This window comes from Moschus berezovskii, chromosome 24, assembly GCF_049115385.1.
Source record: "Moschus berezovskii isolate FMDL1 chromosome 24, NW_MosBer_1.0, whole genome shotgun sequence".
NCBI classification, from domain to species: Eukaryota; Metazoa; Chordata; class Mammalia; order Artiodactyla; family Moschidae; genus Moschus; species Moschus berezovskii.
The window spans coordinates 50,583,740-50,608,435 of NC_142483.1; the positions used below are offsets into that span (position 1 = coordinate 50,583,740).

Here is a 24,696-nt window from a genome sequence, read left to right on the forward strand (position 1 = left end):
GGCTGTCCAATGAATGGCTTAGGACTCCACACTTACACTGCAGGGGGCACAGGTTCGATCCCTGGTCCGGAAAATAAGATCCGATATGCCACACAGCATGGCAAAAAAAAATGATGTGGAAGCAACCCAAATATCAATAGATGAATGGATAAAACAAATGTGGTATATACACACAGTGAATATTATTCGGCCTTAAAAAATGAGGAAATCTTGTCCTATTCTTCAATACAGATGAAACTTGAGGACACTATGCCAAGTGAAATAAGTCAGTCACAAAAAAAGACAAATGTTTCATGTAAATGGGATCATGCAGTATGTACAGCAGCCGAACTCTTAGGAAAGAAAGTTGCCTGGGACTGGGGGGAGGAGTGAGGCTGAATTATTCTTCAATAAGCTTAGAGTTTACTTTGCAAGATGTAAAGTTCTAGAAGTCTGCTGTACAACAATGTACCTATAGTTTACGATACTATACACATAACAATGGATACCATGGTAAATTCCTTGTTGGTTTTTCAGATCTTTTTTGATGTGGATCATTTTGAAAGTCTCTACTGAATTTGTTACAACACTGCTTTTGCTTTATGTTTCGGTTTTTTGACCCTGAGGCATGTGGGATCTTAGTTCCCCAACCAGAGACCGAACCTGTACCCCCTATATTGGAAGGAAAAGTCTTAACCACTGAACTGGCAGGGAAGTTCCAACTTCATAGGGATTTTTCCTTTTAAAGATGTACTTTATTTTTTGGCTGTGCTGGGTCTTCGTTGCTTCTAGAAGGCCTTCTCTAGCTGCAGAGAGCAGGAGCTATTCTTCATTGACGTGCATGGGCTTCTCATTGCAGTGGCTTCTCCGGTTGCAAAGCATGGGCTCCAGGCGCACGGGCGTCAGTAACTGTAGCACAGAGGTCCTGCCGCATAGACGCAGCTGCGCCGCCGCATGTGGCATCTTCCCAGACCAAGGATCGAACCTGTGTCCCTTGCACTGCAAGGCAGATTTTTAACCACTGGACCACCAGGGAAGCCATCGAGTTGTTTTTGACCACAATACAAAAAAGTCACGAGGAAAGCAGATGCCGCTGGATGCCTCTCCTTCCCCAACCCCCACAGAGTAGCTTCCAGAATAGACGCTACAGTAATTGCATAAAACATGAGAAAATTAATTCTGCATACAATGAATTAGAACAGGAGCATCACACTTCAGCTAGTCCTTTCCAGCTTCCTTGGCTCAATGGTCCCCCTGATCCTCACTGCTCTTCACGTCCACAGAGACAGCCCCTCCCAGTACTCTTTCGCAATAAAGCAGAACACTCCAGGAACAAGCTCTCAGCCACATGGAGGTCATCCTTCCATGGGGAGGGGAAGTGTTTTCATGGGAGCAGCCTCTGGATCTAGGTTCGGAGCTCTCGGGAACCGTGTACTGTGCTGCCACTGGACCACCATCTCCTTTGTTCTGAATACTGACCTCAGGCCACTCTGATTTATGGACGGATCAGCTTCTTGTCTTCCTTCCGACAGGATGACAGACAAGCCTCCTGGGCCTGGTCAAGCAGTCAGGGTCAGGCCACCATGTCTGGGGGAAGGCAGATGTTGGAGAGGGTCCAGGGCAGTGGGTGACAGTGATTAAAGGGCTGGAAACCAAGGCAAATGCTGGGCTGGGGGGCTCAGCATGACCCACGGTGTCTAGCAGGGAGGCCCTGTGATGCTGGCGACAGCATCCAGCTGCTTCCTCTCTCCCCAGAGGGGCCCGACAGGAAAACGCCTGATTTGTGCTGAGAGGCAGGCAGAACTCAGACCAACAGCCCTTACCACTGAGAAGTTAAACGCAAAACAGGCTCCTCAAAGGGGTCAGAAACACTCTGCCTAGATCCTTAAGGAAAATCTGGTTTTCCCGGCGGACTAAATATATATGAAACCATCAGCTTTACAGCCTGTGGCCCAAAGGAAGCCCTCCAGAAATGGCAACGAATGTTATTTTCCCTTCTTGATCTCAAGCTTTTATGACAAAAACATTTATACAGCTTCCAAGAAAAGGCCTATGAAGTCAGATACATAAGTACATGTATACATGAAAACATGTACCAGGCTCTCCAATGAAACTGGGCATGTTGAGAACTTGAGTGTTATACCTTAAGAGAAAAGTGCAAAGGACAAAAGTGGACAAAACAAGACCTCTGGGTCAGTTATAGATTCTGTTGAGGCTCTGCCAGCCGACGCAGCAACCAGCGGACATCTGTGACTACTGAGCACTTGCAGTGTGGCCAGGGTGATTGAAGTTTGTTTTTTTTTCATGTGGACCACTTTTAAAAGTCTTTATTGAATGTGATACAATATTGCTTCTGTTTTACGTTTTGATTTTTTGGCCAGTAAGGAACACAAGAAAACTCTTGGGATGACAAATATTCTATATCTTGATGGGTGGGTGGTCACACAAGTATGTATAAAGGTCAAAACCCAAACTGTAATCTTAAGACCTGTGCATTTTATGTAAGGGCTTCCTTGGTGGCACAGTAGGAAAGAATTCGCCTGCCAATGCAGGAGACTCAGGTTGGATACCTAGGTCAGCAAGATTCCCAAGAGAAGGAAACGGCAACCCACTCCAGTATTCTTGCCCAAACCCCATGGACAGAGGAGGTTGGGGGTGGCGGTGGGGGCTATAGTTCATGGGGTCACAAAAGTGTCAGACACGGCTCAGCAACTAAACAACAATTTTATGTAAATTGTATGGATGTGAGAGTTGGACTGTGAAGAAAGCTGATCGCCGAAGAATTGATGCTTTTGAACTGTGGTGTTGGAGAAGACTCTTGAGAGTTCCTTGTACTGCAAGGAGATCCAACCAGTCCATTCTAAAGGAGATCAATCCTGGGTGTTCACTGGAAGGACTGATGCTAAAGCTGAAACTCCAATACTTTGGCCACCTCATGCGACGAGTTGACTCACTGGAAAAGACTCTGATGCTGGGAAAGGTTGGGGGCGGGAGGAGAAGGGGACGACAGAGAATGAGATGGCTGGATGGCATCACCGACTCTGTGGACATGAGTTTGAGTGAACTCCGGGAGTTGGTGATGGACAGGGAGGCCTGGCATGCTGTGATTCATGGGGTCGCGGAGAGTCGGACACGACTGAGCGACTGAACTGAACTGAAACCTCAATTTAAAAGGATACTCACAGGAAAATGCTTACGTAATGATGGAAATTTGTTACTACAAAGCACTTTCCACATACATTTCATTTGCCCTTTTTCAATAGCCACATCTCAGTACCCTGGGATAGACATTATTAACATCTGCCAGATAAAGAAAATAAAAAGACGAATCATTTGTCCAAGCAGTTTTCCAGAAGAGGCAATCTCAAAGCCATGCCCTTATGGCCATGCCATCCAGCTTTCCTAAGGGGTCAAAGTCATGCATTTCCAGGCTGCCACCCCCTCCCCACAGCTCCCCCAGGAAGCCTTACCAGCACACGGCCATCAGCCTTGGGCTGCCGCGCCAGGCTGACCCCCATCCATTCATCATCTCGGTCTTCCCGGCAGGTCTTTCCACAGGGCACACCCCGATTCTTCCCTGGAGGAAAGACGGAAAAGTCAGACCTGGTAGGAATGCTGCTGTCTACTTTCCAAAGGGCAGTCTAAAACCCACATGTTTATTACTGTCAGTGAAAGCGAAGCCCTGTGCGCAGTGCACCGTGAGGCCAGACAATACAAGTCAGGAGTGGAGAAGAGAAAGGCTCAGTGCAGGGCCCTGCAAGGAGACAGGTGGCTCATGCCTTAAAACCCCAAACCCCCAGAAAGCTCTCAGCAAAGGCCTTTCCTAGCAAAGGTAAGGGAGGGGCTGTGACAAACTTCTTGGTGTCAGAACCTTTGTTCCTGAGGTCAGGTCACGATGTTCCCATAAACCTCCACCCAAACCAATGTTATTCTCTGTTCTGACAAGAAAGGACAAGGTCCCAAAACTCAACTCTCATCCTCCGAGGGCCAGACCTGGCTCTGAGGAGGGGTCCCCGAGCAGGCCCGCCCCCCTGCCCCAGCGCTGGTCCAGCCCCAGCCCGGGTCCTCCTGCCAGGGTCCAGCCCAGCTAAGGAGATGGCTCTCAGCCCCAGGCACCCTCAGGGTCGGGGTCCATCATTGCTGAAGGAGCCAGGCACCCAGCACCCAGCGGCCCTTAGGAGGCCCAAGTGAGGGCCGGGTTCCTCAGACTTCAACCCCGGGAGCCGCCTGCTGCCACTGCGCTGCGGAGGTCGGGGGAGGCTCCCCTCCTCCAGGCCTGGCCAGGGCCAGTGGGCCGCCGTGTAACGGCTCAGGAGCCTGCAGTACACAGCCCTCGGCCTGTCCCCGGGGCCCCGCCTCCCCTGCTGCCTGAGGCTGAGGGCCTGGAGGGCCGGGGAGAAGGCCGACGCCCGCCTCTCACCACACTCTCCACGGAGAAGAACACCGCCCAGCCGACCGTTGGCGGAGCGCGACCTCTGACCTTCGCGCTAAGGGTCTCGGGAACAGCTGCACGCCCGCCCCTACCTCATCACCAGCCCGTAAATGAGGGACTTGCAACAAGATGTAAATTGACTCCACCACCATGTATGCTGTTTAATTCGTCCGACTTTTTTCATAGCAGGACTCTTCACCAAGGAAGCAAGGTGCTGATGTATATTACAAAGTAAGCTCCTTAATTTGTTATGGACCAGTTACAGCCCACAAACCAGTCATGGAGAATGCCATGGACACCTCTCCTATTCTGCGAAAGAAAAGCATGACAATTCCTCATTTAAGAAAAATAATAGAAGATCTTGAGGAGAAAGGACTTTGGCGAAATCGAGGACTTGAAGTGATGACTACCATAAAGTAACTGCTACTTTGAGAATCGACTCTGTGCCAAGCACAGTTCTGTGCATTCACCTCTATTATCCTGTCAGTCCCTCTCACAGTAATCCCTGGGAGGCAGCTACCATCCTTCTGATTTTACAGGTGAGGAAACTGAGGCCAAAGCAGCTCTGAGACATCCAGTAAGTCCCAACAAGTAACAGGCAGAGCTAGGCTCCGAACCCAGGCAGATCTGCTGTCCTAAGATGATGAACTTTCCACCAGACCAAGGGGGCTTTTAAAAACACCTATCAATCATATCTTTGCCTACTTAAATCATAAAACCTAGTATTGCTTTTACTGGCCTCCCATCTTGTACGTAGAACAGAATCCTAACACCTTACCTCAGTTCACCATGCCATCCTCCCCTGCTTCCATGGTCCCCTGCTTACCACTCCAGGGATGCTGGGCTTGCTCTGGATTTTAAAATGCCACAAACTTTCCTCCCATTGGAGATTCTGTCTCCAGCACCTGCCCAGCTAAACACTGTGCATCTCTCCAATGTCAAAGTCACTTCCCCAGACCCTCCAATCTAGATTAGATCAAATATTCACCTCCCCTCTTCTCTGATCTTGGTTTTAATGTCTCTTTTACCTACTAACTGGTAAGGCCCAGGATAGTAAGATCTTTGTTTGGTATATCCCAGTGCTTAGGAAGTAATAGATACTCAGCACATGATGAATGAATGCGTGGATGGATGGAAGGAAGGAAGGGAGGGAAGGAGGGAACGAATAACAGAAGGAAAAGTGAGTGGATGGTCAGGAAGAAAAAGAGGAACGTAAGAGGGTGCAGAACCCATTCCCATCTTGGCAGTGAAAATCTACCCACCTCGCGCCATGTCCAGTTCGGTGCATCTCCGGTCAGGGTTGGTGTGGACTCGGCACTTAAACACAGCCCCAGGGGACTTCACTGAAGTGCTGTACTTGGAATCCGCCTTTGGTGCACCCACAAGGACCCTGCACATCAAGAATAGAGGGCATTCAGTCACAATCCAGTACCAGGCAAGTGCAGCCAATGCTAAATCCTCACCCAGCCATGAGTGTGTTGTCTGAATGCTCTCTGGGAGAGGTTCCCCAGCATTATACGGTGCTGAGGGTGGTGGTGGAGGGAGAGGCAGAAGGAAGGGCCTCCTACTGTGAACCCGGCATGATTTTAACATGCCTAGAGAAAATCTGAGTTTGCTTGGGAACACATACCACCAAAGGGCTCCTATCCAGAATGTATAAAGAATTCCCCAAAATCGACAACGAATAATAGACCAAAGACTTGAACAGGTGGCTTGACGAAAGAAAAGTGGCCAATAAACATATGAAAAGATGCTCAACTCTATCGGTCACCAGAGAAATCCAAATGAGACACCACTTCACATCCTCTAGAAGACTAAAACCAGAAAGACTGAAAACACCGAGTGCTGGCAAGGATACGGAGCACCTGGGACCCTCACCCTTCCCGGTCAGAGTGTGAACGATCACAACCACTTTGCAAAACAAACCAACAGTTGCTAAGAAAGCTATACAGGTGTCTGGCCTCAGACCCAGGAATCCGCTTCCTAGGAACATACCCAGCAGAAATGCACACGTACGTCTGCAGGAGACACGCACAAAACATTGGGTCTGTAATGGCCCCAAACTAGAAGAAATCCTAAGAGCCATCAATGCTAGAATACATAACCAAACTGTGGTGCAGAAACAGAATTCTACACAGCAATGAAAAATCAATGAACAGGCAACTGCGACCTCATGGACAAATCTCACAAACACTGAGCAAAAAATACAGGGGACAGTAGTATGTATACTCAGTGCCTGAGTCCATTCACTCAAAAGCAGGTGAAATTTGAGGGTGGGGTTAGAGGCCAGGAACACACTGATCTCTCGGGAGAAGTGGGGGTGCAACCAGGAAGAAGGGTTTCTGGAGGGAGGTGCTTGAAAATCGACCTGAGTGGTGTTTATACAAATTTGTGAATAATCTAAAATTGTGAAAATTTATTAAAAATTTTATGAATAAATAAAAAATGAGTTTAGAAATATCATTTCCTTCTCTGGGTGATCTTCCCAATCCAGGGACTGAACCTGCATCTCCTACATTGGCAGGCAGGTTCTTTACCACTGAGCCACAAGGCAAGCCTGCCCTAGAGATGAACCATCATCCCCAGCACGACCCTGCTCCCCAGAGGAGAAGAGCAAGACGTGCCAAGATGTCAGAGAGACACATTTGGGTACAGAACATGTTACAAAAACAATTCTGACCTAGAGTTTTGTGCCTAGTTTCTGGAAAGTAGTCAACGGAAGAGCTGTAGCAGAGAATACCAGGCACCCTTGGTCAGGCACGGCTGGCGCTGAGCTGCAAGGACCTGTACAATGAAACTTAAAACAGAATCCATGCTCATGCTTAAAGAGCAGATGGTGCCAAGCCACTTGCTCAGCGGAACGAGAGCCTATATCTGATTCTGTGAGTCGCCCCATATCTTACACAGCCCAGAAAGGAGATGCAATTCCCCTCCCAAGAGTATCAGGCATGTTATGAAACAGCTCATGTCCCACTGGCTTGGGAATGGAATGCATTCTCCTTTACGCATCTCTGGAAAAGGTGATAAATAGCACAGGTTAGAAGGACCTTACACAGCCTCCCTGGAGCAGCAGGCTCCTCTCACGTGTTTCTGAAAGCCACCTTCATCTTGGGATCTCAAACGTTCACCCCAACCCTGGTCTCAGAATGACACTGCTCCCCTCTGACACTCCGGCTGAGCAAAGGGGTGCAGATCCTCAGATCAGACCACGGAGGACTGAAATCCTCAGACGGTCATTCAGCAAAGGCTGGCAGAGCCCACAAGGGATACCACCCTAATCTGCTCAGAGACATGGTGTCAGGTTCATAGCCGGGAACAGGAAGAGTCTCCTTACTGGAGCCTTTCTTTCCAGCTCAGTCTTAGAGAGTCTGTATATCTGATCCTGTGAGGAATCGAATCACACCACACTGGGTGTGAGAGGAGCCGGGCCCCCAGCAGTGGGGGTTCCTATAAGCTGCCTGCTGCTGCTCAGTAACACCGCAGGATCTGCGCCCCACCGCCCCCGCACCCAGTGCTCCCAGGGCAACTCCCAGCCTCAGTCTCACCACGACGGGCCACAGCTGCAGAATCCCAAGCAGAAGCAGGGCTGGAACCCACCGCCTCCGGAAATCTTAGCAAGCACTTTCCCGAGCACGCCACGCCACCTCCGTCACCCACACGAGGGGAGTTGGGCCGATTCGTGGCTGCCCTCACTCAAACGCAGAATGACCATCCGAAGGAAACTCCAGTGAGAAGAAAGCCACATTAAGGGATCAGTTTCCCCCCTGGCTTTGGGGGCTGACCTTTGGAGTCACCGGAGCCAGCCAAGGGTGGCCCTCTCCAATGCTGGTTGTGTTTGCATAGGTGAAAGAAATTAACAGTTTGCCATCTCTACGCTGAAACACCCACCACCTTTCCACAAGGCAGACTGCAGGAGCTGGGGAACATCAAATTCCTCCTTCACTCCAAAAGCCCCTTGGGACAGGGCTGGGTCCAGAAATTCCCACCAACTCCAAATTTATATTAGCACAGCGAATAAATGCCAACTGCAATAGATGCTGCTAAAAAAAAAAAAATCACAAGAACTAAATAAGAGGGAGAATTCCACGTGTACAAAGGAACGGAAATGGCTGCAAGAAACAATGGCAGGGGACTTTCCTGGCGGTCTAGTGGTTAAGACTCAGCATTCCCAATGCAAGGGTCACAGGTTCGATCCCTGGTCAGGGCACTAAGATCCCACATTCCATACGGCATAGCCAAAAAATAGACCTACATTTAAAATAAAAAAGAAACAGTGGTCTATTTTCTCTATTGGGGATCCAACCTGGAAAGCTTAAATCCCAGGATAGATTCTCCCAGCCCACAGCTGAGACACAGAAGCAAAAATTTTTTTCAAAATCTAAAGTTGGAGAAGCGGGACTTCCCTGGTGGTCCAGGGGTTGGGTCACCACACTTCCACTGCAGGGGGCACAGGTTTGATCCCTGGTCAGCATACTGGGATCTCACATGCCATGTGGCACAGCCCAAAAATAGAAAAAGAAAAAAAAATGTTGGAGAAAGGACCTGCTGAATCACACTTTCCTTCAAAGCCCAAGGTACTCGATGGTTCCAACAACAATGGCTGATGAAGCACCCGATAACTACCGTCTGGTTCAAACTCTTAATCAGCTGCTTGGAGGAGGAGGTTTCTTCCCCCCAAATCCTGTGTAACAGGAAATGAAGCAAGAGATAAGGGGGCATGTGTGCACACGTGTGCCTGACATTCACAGGGTGGCTCGAGGGAGGACGAGTCTGTATCTCTGTGTTTACAGAACATCGTGGCTTCCTCCACAGCCTGGCGGTGCTCTTTACCTAGGCTGCAGGCCAGTAAGGCTGCTAATGATCTTGCCTCTTCTGAAGTTAATTCAGCTGGCTATCGGCCAGGCTGATCCTGAGAGAGAGGACAGAGTTCAGGGCATGCCACTGAAAAGATGACATTGGCTTTTTCTCTCACTCTGAGTTACATAGACATACCCCCCCCACCAAATCTTTCCTGGCACTCTTGGTAAGACAATAAGATGCTTCTTTCTTCTGTACAGTTACCATCTCAAGGAGCTGAGCGTCCCCACCAACAGGCTCCCCATGAAAAATCATCTGGCTGCTTCGGGCCTTTGCTTGTTACTTCAAGTTGCGGTCCTCAGAGCAGCAGCATGGAAAACAACTGGGAGAATAAGAGGAAGGCAGAACCTCAGGCTCCATCCCCTTTCCACCAAATCAGAACGTGTTTTCTGGGTCTCCCCTGGTGGCCCAGCGGCTAAGACTCCGAGGTCCCGAAGCCAAGAGGGCAAGATTCGATCCCTGGTCAGGGAACCACATCCCCACAGGTCGCAACTGAGAGTTCCAATGCCACAACTAAAGATCCCTCATGCTGCCACGAAGATCGAAGATCCTGCACGTAACAACAAAGACCCGGCGCAGCCAGACAGATAAATAAATATAAAATAAATCTTTTTTAAAAAGAACATGCATTTTTTACAAACTCTCCAGGTGACTTCTAAGAAGGGTTCTAGAACCACCTACACTGATTACAAACAATCACTTTCATCTGGGGCCAGTATGAACAGACGACCCCTGAGAATCAAGCTCTCCTCTATCCCACTCCCAGTTAAAGATGCAGAGAAACTTCCCAGACGCTTCCCAGAGTCTCCTCCTTAACAGAACTCGGGTTCCTGATTACAAGGACCACCAGCCTGTATCGGGCACGGGGAGTGTGCAGATGTTGGGCGAGGCTCCCCTGGGCTGAGCTGCATTTCATTTTCACCACAAGCTGCGGGAGGCACTGATATTATTCCTCCTTTACAGGTGGAGAAGCAGGTGGCCACACGAGGTCATGGCACTCACCTGAGCCCACAGAGATGCCAAGTGCGGCACGCACCCTGGAAGTCGGGTGCAGTGCCCACTCCCCTACTCTGCCCTCCCCACATCAGCCAGAAAGGAGGAAAAGGGAGCCAACAGGTGCCAGCCACTCACAAATGTGACCTTGTCTGGAAAAGGCACCTGATGCTCTGCAGGTGGCCCTGAGCTTAGAATCTGGATTGGAGGCTCCATCCCCAAAGGATGAAAGGAGGCCTTTCTCCTCCCCTTGAGGCTGAACTTCAATTACCTTCCCGCTTTCCTAGAATATTCACTTTGCTGGTGCAAAAGTGCTGCCCAGAGGTTAGCCATCCCCTCATCCCACCCCGCCCCACCCGCCGCTCTGAAATTTTATTTAAGTAATGTGTGCAAGTGTGCTCAGTCGTGTCCGACTCTTTGCAACCCCCATGGGCTGTAGCCCCATGGACTGTAACCCCCACAATCTATAGCCCTGGGTTCTCCAGGCCAGAATAGTGGAGTCGGGTGCCATTTCCTTCTCCAGGGGATCCTCCCCACCCAGGGATCGAACCCTCATCCTGTGTTTCCTGCATTGGCAGGCAAGTTCTTCACCAGCTGACCCACCAGAGAAGCCATGATTGACAGCTGATTTAAAATGTTTTGTTAATTTCTACTCTACAGCAAAGCAACTCAGATATCCATATATAATCTTTTTCATATTCTTTTCCATTATGGTTTGTCACAGGATATTGAATATACAGTTCCCTGTGCTATACAATAGAACCTTGATGTTTAGGAGAGAATAAAAGCAAAACATTCTCTGGTATAAATTGTACCAATGTATTCTTAGGTCAGTCTCCCAAGGCATTAAAAGCAAAAGCAAAAACAAACAAATGGGACCTAATCAAAATTACAAGCTTTTGCAACAAGGAAACCTAAACAAAATGAAAAAACAACCTACAGAATGGGAGAAAATATTTGCAAACAATGCGACTGACAAGGGATTAATTTCCAAAATATACAAACAGCTTATACAACTCAACAACAACAAAAAACAAGCAACCCAAACAAAAAACGGGCAGAAGACCTAAATAGACATTTCTCCAAAGAAGACGTACAGAGGGCCAATAGGCACATGAAAAGATGCTCAACATCGATAATGACTACAGAAATGTAAATCAAACCGACACTAAAGTGCCGCCTCTCTAAATAAGCAGTTCACGCACCTATCTGGAAATGTGGGCCCTCTGTTCATCTGCCACCCCAGCCACGCTCATGGGTTGTCTGATTTCCTGTCTGAGGCAATCCTGCCAGGCAGTGTCTCGTGTGTTTTACTGAGATGCTGGGCACACGCTCGTAAGTGGCAGGGCTGGGGTTTGAACCCAGGGGTCCACGTCCAAGAGCATGCTCTTCCCGGCCCCTCTGAACTCCCTCCTATGCAGCAGTTTAAGTGCACTCCATTTTTCCAACACAGCCACTTCCTTGGTTGACCCGTTTTGAGGGAAGCTGCTTACCAGGGCTCCCATCCAGCCACCCATCCAGCTCTGAACCTACCCCTCACCCTCTGAGAGCAAACCACGGGTCAATTCCCCAGGGACACAGGTGGCAGGAAAGGGCTGAACCACAGCCGCCTCCTAGGGAAGGCTTGGAACTGACATTGTCCCCAAGGTTCCCTCTCTCCCACAAAGACCGCAGCAGAGATTCCACAGGGCAAAATTACAGCCAGAGCAAGGACAGCAAGTGGGCATTAAAAACCTTAAACCCATTAGCTTTGCTCTCAGGCATTTGATCCCCAAACCAAAACTTCCCCAGGGACCCATGTTTTAGTTACAGGAGTGGAATTCAATCGCTGCGTGTCCACCGCACCTCAGGGAAACCCCAGGAATCACTCCACATCCATTCCTAGGCAAAACACAGCCAGGACTTGAGCAGTGGATGAGCCGGAGCCAGGAAAGCCACCTGACCACGCCAAATCCTGCACTCCCTGAGAAGGAAACCAGTAGAATTCCATGACCAACTGGGAAAGAACAGAGTCACAGGGAGGGGCCTGCCTCGGAGAGGAATTAAACACCCCTGGCCGCCCTGGATGGGAATAAAGGGCCCTCAGAGGCTGCTGCCCCAGCCAGGGGCTCAGGCCCTGGTAGACACACCCAGGGAAGGAAACAACTGAGAGCATCAGGTAGACATTAAAATCTGAGAGGCAGAGCAAGCTACAGAACTCCAGAGACCTGGGTCTTCAGGTCTTCCTGTTGGTTTCTTGTGAAAATTTTTCTTCTCTAAGAAAAACAGGTCAATACTTTTACATTTACTTTTTTTTTTGGCTAAAATCCTCACCAGCTCCTTGGAAGTGTGGATCTACCTCCCAGGCTTATCTGGGTGCTGGCATGAAGGACAGGGCTCCCCAGAATAGGAATGGCTTCCGATCTGCTCTCTGAGAGAAGGAAGAGCCGTGCAAAATGATAGGTTTTATCACACACTTGTCAAAACGGCCATCATCAAAAAAGACCACAGATAACAAAAGTAGAGAAAAGGGAACCCTCCTACACTGTTGGTGGGAATGTAAACTGGTGCAGCCACCATGGAGGTTTCTTAAAAACCTGAAAATAGAACCATCATATGATCCACAATTCTATTCCTAGAAAACAAAAACACTAATTCGAAAAGATACATGCAACCCAATATTCACAGCAGTATTATTTACAATAGCCAAGACATGGAAGCAACCTAAGTGTCCACAGACAGATGAATGGATAAAGATGTGGTATATATACAATGGAATATTACTCAGCCACAAGAAAGAAAGCAAATGGCAAAATTTCAACAACATGGATGGACTTGGATGGTGTTGCTGCTGCTGCTAAGTCACTTCAGTCGTGTCCGACTCTGTGTGACCCCATAGACGGAAGCCCACCAGGCTCCCCCATCCCTGGGATTCTCCAGGCAAGAACACTGGAGTGGGTTGCCATTTCCTTCTCCAATGTGTGAAAGTGAAAAGTGAAAGTGAAAAGTGAAAGTGAAGTCGCTCAGTCGTGTCCGACCCTTAGCGACCCCAAGGACTGCAGCCTACCAGGCTCCTCTATCCATGGGATTTTCCAGGCAAGAGTACTGGAGTGGCTTGCCATTGCCTTCTCCGTGGATGGTGTTACGCTCAGTGAAATCAGTCAGAGAAAGACATATACTATATGCTGTCACTCATGTGTGAAACCTAAAACATAAAACAAACATGAATAAAACAAAACAGAAACAGACTCAGATACAGAGAACCAGTGGTTGCCAAAGGGGAGCGGGAACTGGGGAGGAGCAAGACAGCGGGAGGAAATTGTGCGTGTGTTAGTCGCTCAGTCGTGTCTGACTCTTGAGACCCCATGGACTGTAGCCCGCCAGGCTCCTCTGTCCATGGAATTCTCCAAGCAAGAATACTGGAGTGGGTGGCCATTCCCTTCTCCAGAGGATCTTCCTGACCCAGGAATCAAACCCAGGTCTCCTGCTTTGCAGGCAGATTCTTTACTGCCTGAGCTACCAGGGAAGCCCAAAAGAGGTACAAATTACTGTACGTAAAATAAATAAGTTACAAGCATATATTGAACAGCACAGGGAATATAGTCAATATTTTATAATTACTTTATAAGAAGTATAGTCTATAAAAATATTGAATCACTATGTTGTATACTTGAAACATGTAATATTGTAAACCAATTATACTTGGATTTTAAAAAGATTTTTAAAAACTCCAGGCTTTACAATCCCACAAGTCTCCTATTGGAGTAGCCAACTCAGATCTCTGGAAACAGACATATGAATAAATAAACAACAATGCAGATTGATGCTGAGCATGACCAAAACTTTAGAGACGAAACACAATAAAGATTGTCTCATTCATTTCTGTATGGAGCGCTGACACTCAAATTTTGATAAATGAATGAATCAGCAAATGCTCTGAAAGCAAAATTCTAGCATCTGAACTCAGGATGAAGATCATTAGCTTAGAATGTTGGATCAAAGAAACAGTAAGAAACGGCTACTCAGATTCATCCAGGGTCTACTATGTGGGGCATGTTAGGTTTCAGGCTTTGCAGACATAATCTCATTTAATTCCCCCCACAATGTCATGCGGCACAAACTCTCCTTGTTCCTCTTTCATAGAGGAGACACTGAGGCTCAGACACCTGAAGTAACTTGCTAAGAACACAAGCTTGTAAATGGGGGTGAAGTCAGGCCCCCTTCTATGGCTCAGACCACGGATTTGGTTGTTGCTAGGGAACCAGGGGCCATAAGGAAGGCAGAGTTAGGAAGGACCCCCTCCCCTGAGTGTAGAATGTCCACTTCAGGACCCGGGCTGGTGCAGAAGTGGTGCCAGGACCCTGTGCACTGCTGCCCTTAGGGTGGCCTGCACACAGCCAGCTTTGCCCTGGGGTGTGTGCATAATGCAGCATTTCCAGGCTAGACAGTCCAGAAGGGCTGGGAGAGCTTCAGCACACCAACAGATGATCTGAGATGGAAGAAATTCATTCCATGCCTTTTTGATGCTGAGCTTTGCAGGGGGTGGGGGGCAGACCTAAATCATCTTTGCTCTCATACTGCTGGCCATTTATACAGAAATTCTGAGTCTGAGTGGGTTTCTTTAACAATGTTACGAACCCAGGGGTGAATCCTGAACACCAGCTAATGTGGCATCCTTCCCCATCTACTCTCCAAAGGGAACTTTTTCAGTAAGCCATAGGAGCCAGGAGCACTCCAGGGAGCAGATGGAGGGAGGGAAACCCAGAGAGGTCAGGATGGATACAGGGAATATTCCAGAACGCTCCATATTTCCTAGGACATATCTGTCTTAACAGTGACCTAAGGTGAGAGCAGACCCTACAGACATCCCTGGCAGAATGACTGGTCCCTCTTTCCTGAGGGATTGAGCATCTCTGGAAAGCAAAACTCCAGTATCTCCACACAGGTAGCCACTGGGTCCTAAATAAACATCTGCAAAGGGTGTCATCGGTAAGCTTCCAGAACCCTCTCAGCAAAGCAGGACAGAGTCTCACAACACAGATGTCTGGGTGCCTTGAGGCCCTAAACTCTTAACTCTTGCCTTCTTGAGAGGCAAAGGTGCAGGCCTCAGTTCAACTACTCTGTCCCTCCATGCCTCAGTTTCCCCCTTGTGAATGAGGCTACAATGACGACTAGCTGAAGCAATGTAGGGAACATTAAGTGTGTTAACACACATGAAGCACGCAGAATGGTACTCAACACGGGCTAAGCGATCAGCAGTGCTGTGGCTGCCGCTGTTATAAATTCACACTTGTAACAAAAGTCCCAGAAAAGCAGAAACTGGGGACCAAGTGACCCTGTGGTTTCAAAGACTGGATTCTCACCAATCTTGGATTTGCTTTCACTTCCTAAGGCTCCCTCTAGCAAAAAAAAAGGTGATGATCAAACACTTTGCTTTGCTTTGGTTGGTCACCAAAATCCACACGGCTTAAGGCTTTGTGGGTCACAAGATACCAGGGTTGCAGCTCTGGTCAGCAGCTCAGGGTAAGGTGGGAGCTCTCTTCCTCCTCCGCCCCTCACCTAAGGTCAGGAAGAGGCACCCTGCAAGTCTGCTTCGGGGCTCATTCTAACAGCCCAGAATCCCAGCACTGCCCAGGCTGATACAGCAGGATGAGCAGGAGCACAGATTATCCCAGCCACACTGCAGGCCAAGGGACACACCTCACGCAGCCCTTCACACACGATGGGCTCCCTGTCCGCCACTGAGGCATCCAACACCTCATGCCATCCGGCTACAAGGGAACAGTTAGCTGACAGACGCCAGCTGCCGCCCCTTCCAGGCAATCAAGCTGAGGCCAGGCCTTCCCCAGGCAACCACGGGGACTGACTATGATCATATGGGGTGCTGGGGATAGGGGGTGCCCCTGTTGAGTTGGCTGAGACTTTTTCTTACGGATTTTTATTGAAGTATAGTTGATTTACAATGTCGTTAATTCCTATTAATCAGCAAAGTGATTCAGTTGTACATGTATATATAGACATTCTTTTTTAAAAATATTCTTTTCCACTATGGCTTATCACAGGGTATTTTTTAAATTGGAGGATAGTTATTTTACAATGTTGTGTTAGTTTCTGCTCTACAGCAACGTGAATCAGCTGTTAAGTAAACTTTTATCTTCTTCCTCTTGACCCTCCCCCCACCTCCTCATCGCCCCCATCTAGGTCACCGCAGAGCACCAGGCTGAGTTCCCTATTCTATACAGCAGCTTCCCTCTGAGTTGGCTGAGGCTTTCACCAGGCCCGCATCACCATCCGAGGCTTTCCCTGCCCAGTTCTGTTTCATCTCCCCGTTCTTTCATCCACCTTACTCCCCACCCCCATAATTCAACTCCTACCTCTGTCTAAGCATCTGCTTCCCAGAGGACACACACTGACCAAGGGCCCCAGGGCACACTGACCACCCAAGGCTGGAATGGACCCCGGTCAAGGCAGGTAACTCCGTGAGCCTTACTGCTCCATCTGGCAAACTGGACACCAGTCACCACATGGTCCTGAAGATTCCCCTAGAGACTATTACACGTGTGAAAGATTGGACCTCTTGCAGATGCCCAGCAAATCCTATCTGATGGGGTCGTTTGATTTCTTAAAGTTACATGCTACTCCCCTGAAAGCAAGTGGTTTCTGAGAACACCATGGCTGCTTTTAATAAACGCGACAACAGCATCCTCCGCAGACAAATCACAATGGGAGTTATCAGAAGGAGACCATTTCCTGACCAGCAGCAGCTCGCTGGGGACTCAGAGCTGGCCGGGGCCCGGCCCTTCACACTCTCACACTCTAGGCTGTTAGAAACTGGCTGGGGAGAGTCTGTCTTCTTGCCCTGGAAGGTTCTCTCCGGAGTGTGACAGCTGCCTCTGCCCCGGCCAGCGTTCAGCACTAGCTCAGGAAACAGCACCCTCGCCAGCTTCGTGAGATCTTCAGGGAAATGTCACGGAAACCCTCAAGGGATGCTGTCCGGGGCCCCTTAGAACTGGGGCCTCATACGCGTGTCATCTCTTCTCGAGCACTTTGAAAAAGCAGGCACTGCAGAACTAGTAAGAACCTGGAACAAGGTCTGAAAAAGCTACTTCCAGAAAACCCAGATGGGGAAGCGGGGTTACAGCTGGCCTGAGAGCCGGGCATGGATGGCACAAAGACCTCGCCACAGAGGTTATGAGACGGCCTGGCTGCCACCAGCACTTCTGGGTGCCTCTGCACAAAGCCAGGTCGGGGCAGGGAACAGGGCCCATGGTCCCAGCATCCCCCTTCCGAAGCTTCTGTCCTCATGGGGCTCTTTGCTGCCCATCAGAACTCCCCATGCCTGCCTGAGGACCTGCCCTCCCACATCGGATCCCACATCTTATTTCTGCCTGACGTACAAGGCGAGAAGCCCACAGTCTTCTCACCCATCAGGCTGAGTGCATTTTTCATTCTTGAATTCCCAGCCCTCAGCCTAGAGCAGGCACTCCAATGTTTGATGGATGAAAAGAGCCTGCCAGCTATTAGGTTTTAATTAAATTTAAGCTCCCTCATTTCAGTTTTAATACTCAGATATGCAGAGGCTGACTTTTTTTTTTTTTTTGGTTACATCGCCTTTGGATCTCTATCGAGCTGTTTAAGACACAAGTCAGGGACTTCCCGAGGAGTCTGGTGGTTAAGACTTCACCTTCCAACGCAGAGGGTGCCAGTTCAATACCTAGTCAGGGAACTAAGATACCACATGCCTCCTGGCTAAAAAATCAAAATGCAAAACAGAAATGATATTGTAACAAGTTCAATAAAAACTTAAAAAAAAAAAAAAAAAGACACAAGTCATTGCTCCAAACAAGCACTGGAACTCTCTGCAATGGTGAAAATGTCCTGTGTGCTGTTGAAAACAGCATCCGCAAGGCACATGTGGCTATTAACAAGCTGAAATGTGGTTGTGTGACTGCAGATCAGAATTCTTCATTTTATTTGGTTGCAATTTTTTTTTTTTTTTGCCTACACAGCGCGGGATGCAAGATCTTAGCCCCCCAACCAGGGATCAAACCCATGCCCTCAGCAGTGAAAGCACCGAGTCTTAACCACTAGACCACCTGGGAAATCCCTGGTAGTAATTAATTTAAATGGCAATACACCTGGCTCGTGGCCACTGCACTGGCAGTGCGGAACCAGCTAGCTTGTTCTCTTAATTCTCAAGCTTCATGCAAATGAGAGGATGCCGCGTTCCCCTGGCTCTGAATCGCCTGCTGTTCCTCACTGAGTGCTCAGACAGCCCTAACAAAGCGCGCCACCGGCGCCGCTCACATTCCCGAGCACTTGCTCTGGGCCGGGGCACGGCAGTCTCGATGTGTCCCGGGAGATGGGGCAGGAAGCACGTCTCCAGAAAGGAAGCCAGGGCACCCACCCGCCTCAGACTCCGGGGCGTCTGGGGCCAAGGGGAAGGAGGGAGGGGAGGGTGTGAAAGAGCCCCGTTCCGGGGCCTGGACGCCAGCCGGGCTGCATGTATTTATCTCACAGGGGGCCACAGTTGTCTGCCCCGCAGCTGAGGGACCGATCGTGTCTACAGGAAGGGGACAGAAATCTGCTTTGTCCAGGTTCCCTCTTGCTTGTTGTTCAAAGGGGGCGAGAAGAGCCGGGGGGTGGCAGGTTTGGGAGAGGATGCTGGCTCAGGCCAGGCAGACAGGGATCACTGGGAAAAAATTGAAACCGAGTCCCTTGCACGTTTGCATCCAAACTGCTACCAGTGACATCCTTCACACCCCCTGGGGAACCGCGGTCCACCTGGCCACGGGGACAGCGCTCACTGCCCAGAGCATGAGGGCAGAGGCCACTCGAGCCACACCCGCGGGGAGAGGCGGGCCGTGCTCTGCTCTCAGTGAGCACGACTGCACGTGCAGGATGCAGGGTCCGGGGCTCAGCAGGCAAGCCCCCACCCCACACACGGAGAGCGAGGACCTCCGGCCAGTGACAGTTGTGGTTTAAAAACGAAACGCTCCGGACGCTCAGCTTTGGGGTCAGAGAAGACGCGCGAGTTCTGCTGACAGAGCACGTGCGGGTGCTGTGATGTGTGCCTGGGGGGCCCTCAGTCCGGGGACCCCTCCTCTCTGGCCCCTGCAGAGCCCCCACTGACTGGAGTGACGGGGTGCTCTCCCCGCCACGCAGCACTCCCCTCCCTCCTTACACGAGACAAACCCTCCCACTTGTAAAAAGGTGTCTAATCAGCAAGAAGCAAAACTAGGAGACCGTGAAAGACTGAACGAAGCAGCTCAAGAATCACCTCTGCTCCAGAAGAAAGACAAGGTTTAGTGAACACTGCCTTCTGTTCCGTTCAGAGCTTCAGTACGTGACTTTTCCTCGTCCAGTCTATCACTTACCGCCCACACCCAACCCGACTCTCTGTCATCTCCTTTTAACTCTCCTTCATGTAGGTGGCTCTGCTCTCCCATTGGACTGGAGCAGCCCTTCGGTACGTTACTCCACAGTTAATACATCTCCCTAAAGCTCACATTTCAGCTTCATCGGCACTATGGAAACTCAGAGAAAACGCCTGAAAGCCTCCCTCCCTCTCTGACCGAGTGATTCTAAGCCCAGGAACTTTTGCAAAGGAAATAATTAAGGATGTCCGCCAAGGCTTTTGTTAGAAGGATGTTTACCCTGCTGCTGTTTATAATCGCGAATCATTGGAAACAACTTGCCTGTCCCTCAAGCAAAGCTAAAAGATCCAGGATCCAAGGACTGCCTGGTAGGTAGAAACCAACCATCAGTCACTAAGTCAATCAACAAACCCCAGAGCTTAAAGTTAAGGTAGAGACCGCACACAGTTCCAGATTCCACAGGGCCTGAATCCTACAAATATAGGGCAACTACCTTTAAGAAAATGAATACAACATTATGAGTACAGAATTACACACAGGGCATGGGTAGAGGCCTATGCAAGTGAGAGGCGTTTGGAGGAAGTTTCATGAGTATTGCAGTAAGTCTAGCCTCTAAAGATAGAAGGAAAACAAAGAAGAAAATAGGAGATGCTGGAAGTCTCTTCCTTCAAAGGCCATGGTATACCAAGACTGGGCAGCCCAGTCAGCAGAGAATAATGTTCAAGGTCTAAGACCAAGAAGTGGGAGAAGGGAGACAAGATGCTTGGCGGTGGCTGAGTCGCTGAGTCATGGCTGACTCTTGCGACCCCATGGACTGCAGCCCACCAGGCTCCTCTGTCCATGGGATTCTCCAGGCCAGAATACTGGAATGGGTTGCCATTCCTTCTCCAGAGGATCTTCCTGACCCAGGAATCAAACCCGGGTCTCCTGCATGGCAGGCAGATTCTTTACTGACTATGACAGAAGCCCAAGATGCTTGCAAGAAACAGCATAAGGACACAAGTCAAGGAGATAAGCAAGAACTAATACAAAATTAAGCCAGTGTGGAGTGGGGGAGAGGCAAAAGAAAAGTTGCTTTAAATAGATCACAGGAGGGATTAGTGGGTACTTGAAAAATTATAGGGACAAGAAGTCAGATAAAAAGAGCAGGCTGTTGGGAGATTGGGATTGACATACATATACGCTACTATGTGTAAAATAGGAAATTAATGAGAACCTACTGAACAGCACAGGGAACCCTGCATAACACTCTGTGGTGACAGAAAGCGGAAGGAAATCCAAGTAAGAGGGGATATACCTACACGTATAACTGATTCACCTTGCGTACAGTGGAAAGTAACACAACACTGTAAAGCAACTATACTCCAAGAGAATTTAATAAACATAAGTCATGGAGATGTAATATGCAGCATGGTTGACTATAGTTAACAACACTGTATTGCCTATTTAAAAGCTGTGAAGAAAGTACATCTTCAAAGTTCTCATGGCACCCCAACTTGTGGCTGGTGACAGATGTTAGGATGAACTTACTGTGGTGACCATGTCATAATATAGATGTATACCAAGTCATTATGTTTACACCTGGAATTAATGGTATGTGTGAATTATATCTCAACAATAATATAAAAAAAGAATAAGAAAAAAAGAGCAGCACACTCGGTATAAGCAGCAGAGGGAAAGCTTTTGAGACCAGCAGCCTGGCTGTGATGAGGGGCTCCTCTGAATCCCTGAAACACCTGGCCCACATCCCCACTAACACCACAGCCACCAACCAGCCGACTCTCCAGCCTCACCCCCTCTGCCACATACCCTGGGTCTTTTCCTACACTGGCCAAATTTATTCACTTCACACAGACTTTCCTCATCCCCTTTTTTTAAAACAAAGCAGGCTGGGAACATCCCCGGTGGTCCAGTAGTTAAGACTCCGTGCGTCCACTGCAGGGGGCCCAGATTTGATCCCTGGTTGGGGACCTAAAGACCCCACATGCAGTGCAGCTTGGCCAAAAGATTTTTAAAAAAAAAAGCAGACTGAACTGTTTTTCCAGGTCTTGACTCCCCCTACTTGCTCTGAGCTGGGGCAGCATCCACCTGTGGCCCGTCCAAGTCCGGGAGGTAGGGTCCTGGCAGCTGTCTGTACGTTAAAGGACCTCTGGCATCAGGGATGCTTCAGCTTCCCCGCCAGCCCCTCCTCAGCAGCCCCCTGCACTGACTGTCTAGTCCTATTTTTGACAGCCCTCCCCACACGCTTTGTGCCAAGGTCACACAGTCCCAGAGCCTAACCTCAGATCCTGGGATGTGTTCCCTACCTGCTCCTGCCCAGGCCACCTTCTCTACCAAATTCAAAGTCCACAAGGGACACAGAAAAGGTGTCTGCCTGCTCTGCTGTCAAGGGGGAATTTGGCAATTGCAGGAAATGACAGTTGGCCTTTAACTCAGGAACTGGGGTAAACAGTAGGGAGGGAGACATGGAACTGGGCAGGAGCTACACAAGGACCTTCAAAGCTGGTTCTCCTGGCGGCAGCTCTCCTAAACATCATGATTGTTAAAGGGCTGGCAGGTCACAAAGTTCCAGATTTTCCAGGAATGCTCAGGACTCAAATCTACCAACCCTCCCAGTTCCATCAGTCTCTGTCCAGTTCCAGGTGGAATTGCAAGCTGAACACAGACGAGGTCTGACTTTGCCCTTCCAGCCTACAATCTCTAAGGATGCTCAAAATAAAACCAGTCCCGGACTAGCCTTCGCCTAGGCCCCCACTGGGGAACTATCCACTGTCTAACTCTTTGAGGAGTGCTTCACCCCTCCTGTGGCGGTTTCATTTGCTCTTAAGACAGGAGGAAAGGGCCAAGGAGAGACCAGCCTCCCTGGTGCTTCTCCCCTGGGGTTGGCCACTCAAGAGCTGTGCCCCTCTGCAGACGGTGCCTCATGAGGAGAGCTCTCACCCCTAGGGGCTCTCAGGCGGACATTCGGGGGCAGCTGTCCTCGACTGCTACACAGTGCTCGTCTCCAGGGCAGCCGCCTCCATGTGTGGTGAGACCCCGGCTGCCCCAGAAATCACTCACTAGCCAGCCCTACCGGCCTTGTCACTGAGTGTCCTGGATTGTCCCCCTTCCCTGCCTTCCCGACCCTCCCGGCTCGCTTCCCCAGAGGGCCTGATGAGCGCGAAGGGGACCCCTCAGCTGGCATCTCCCCAGGCACACCGAGCCCACTCCCCCTCGCATTTCGGGGTTACACTGCTTCCAGCGGCAAAGCCGGCAGGAGAGGCTTAAATCGGGGGAGCGACGGGGAGGGGTAGGGGTGGGGGGCTTGTCACCAAAAGTTCTCGAAAGTGAGAAGTCTGCCGGTCGCCCCGGAGAGGGACGTTCTAGATGCTGGCCCGGCCTCCGGAGCCCCGTGGAGGCAGAGGAACCAAGTCACTTCGCGACCCTGAGTTAAGCCGAGGCTGCCTGGGAGGCCGAGGGGCAATCCCAGGGGCTCTCCCACCCGGAGAGGCGCCCGGCCCCCGCCGCCTGGGGGGCCCACCGGGTCCGGGACCGGAGGCCGTCTCTTCCCTCGTCCCTGCTTTTCCTGGGCGGCCGGGCTGCGCGCAACGGAGACCTCGGGACGGCGGCGTGGAGAGGCCGGAGAGGCGCGGCGCGGGGGCTGCAGCGGGGCCGGCCGGCCGGGCGGGCACTCACCAGCGCGTGTTGTCGTGGAAGTGCTCCAGCACCGCGTACCCGAAGAAGGAGCCGGCAGGACCCTGGAAGCGCACTGGGCGCTGCGGGTCCAGGTTGTAGGCGCCCGCAGGGGTCCCTGCGGCCAGCAGCGCCAGGAGCAGCGCGCGGAGCCCCCCGGCGCCCCTCCGCGCCGCCGGGCCGCCCATCCCCAGCGGGCCGCCGCCCTCCCCGAGCCCGGCGAGCAGGGCGCCCAGCGCGCCGGCGGAGGGCCGAGGGGTGCGCCGACGGCCGAGGCTCCCGGGGGCCGGACCTCCGCGCTCGGGCTGCGGCGGGCCGCGGTGCCGGGCTGGGGGCGGCGGGCCGAGCGGGCGCCCTGGGAGAGCACCGGGCGGCCAGGAGCTGCCGGCGTCCTCTGTCCGGCCGAGAAGTGTGCGCGCTCGGAGCAAGCGGGTCCTGGCCGGGCGGCGCTGGGCTGCGGAGAGGCGCGCCCGCGGGGTGGGCGGCCTGCGTGGCCGGCGGCGGAACGGCGCAGTAGCGCCCCCTGCGGGCCCGAGCCCGCCACCGCCTCCCGCGGCCGCGCAGGAGCCCGGGGACCCGCCCCGGCGCGCGGTGGCCCCGGCGCGCCCTTGCCCTGGGGCCCACGGCCACCCTACTTGTATTTTGTGTTTTTACTCTTTATTTCTTGATATGTCTTTGTAGGAATCATTAATTTTATTAAATTTTTTAAAGAACCCACTTTTAACTTTAATGATTTCTGTAATGCATTTTACATTTCCAACTAAAATTTTATTTATCAATTTGTTTTTATTTCTTTTCTTCTACTTTATACAGCTTTGCAACATTTTTCTCTAGTATCATGAGACGAACGCTTAGATTTTTAGCCTTACTATTTTTCTTTTTCTAATATATATATTATTTGTAATATGCATTATATATAAAACATTACACATGATACATGTCACCAGGATCCAGAGACCCACAGAGGCTGAGCCAGAACTGTGTCTGAGTGTCTCCTGCGGAGGTAGAGACTAGAGATCTCTTCAAGAAACTTAGAGACACCAAGGGAACAATTCATGCAAAGATGGGCTCAATAAAGGACAGAAATGGTATGGACCTAACTGAAGCAGAAGATATTAAGAAGAGGTGGCAAGAATACATAGGAGAACTGTACAAAAAAGATCTTCATGACCCAGATAATCACGATGCTGTGATCACTCACCTAGAGCCAGACATCCTGGAATGTGAAGTCAAGTGGGCCTTAGACAGCATCACTACGAACAAAGCTAGTGGAGGTGATCGAATTCCAGTTGAGTTATTTCAAATCCTAAAAGATGATGCTGTGAAAGTGCTGCCCTCAATATGCCAGCAAATTTGGAAAACTCAGCAGTGGCCACAGGACTGGAAAAGGTCAGTTTCCATTCCAAT

General features: G+C 50.3%; 1 protein-coding gene across 1 annotated transcript in view; it reads right to left on the reverse strand.

Annotated features, from left to right (window-relative positions):
• The window catches only part of ITGA9 (integrin subunit alpha 9), a 383,781-nt gene extending 359,837 nt beyond the window's left edge, over nt 1–23,944 (reverse strand). Inside the window, exons 1-3 of the mRNA XM_055414653.2 lie at nt 23,293–23,944; nt 5,674–5,801; nt 3,450–3,556 (exon numbers count right to left, since the gene is read on the reverse strand). Coding sequence (XP_055270628.2) covers nt 3,450–3,556; nt 5,674–5,801; nt 23,293–23,477 — 420 coding nt within the window. The 5' untranslated portion in view covers nt 23,478–23,944. The remainder of the gene's footprint in view (nt 1–3,449; nt 3,557–5,673; nt 5,802–23,292) is intronic.
• Nucleotides 23,945–24,696: the final 752 nt, after the last annotated feature.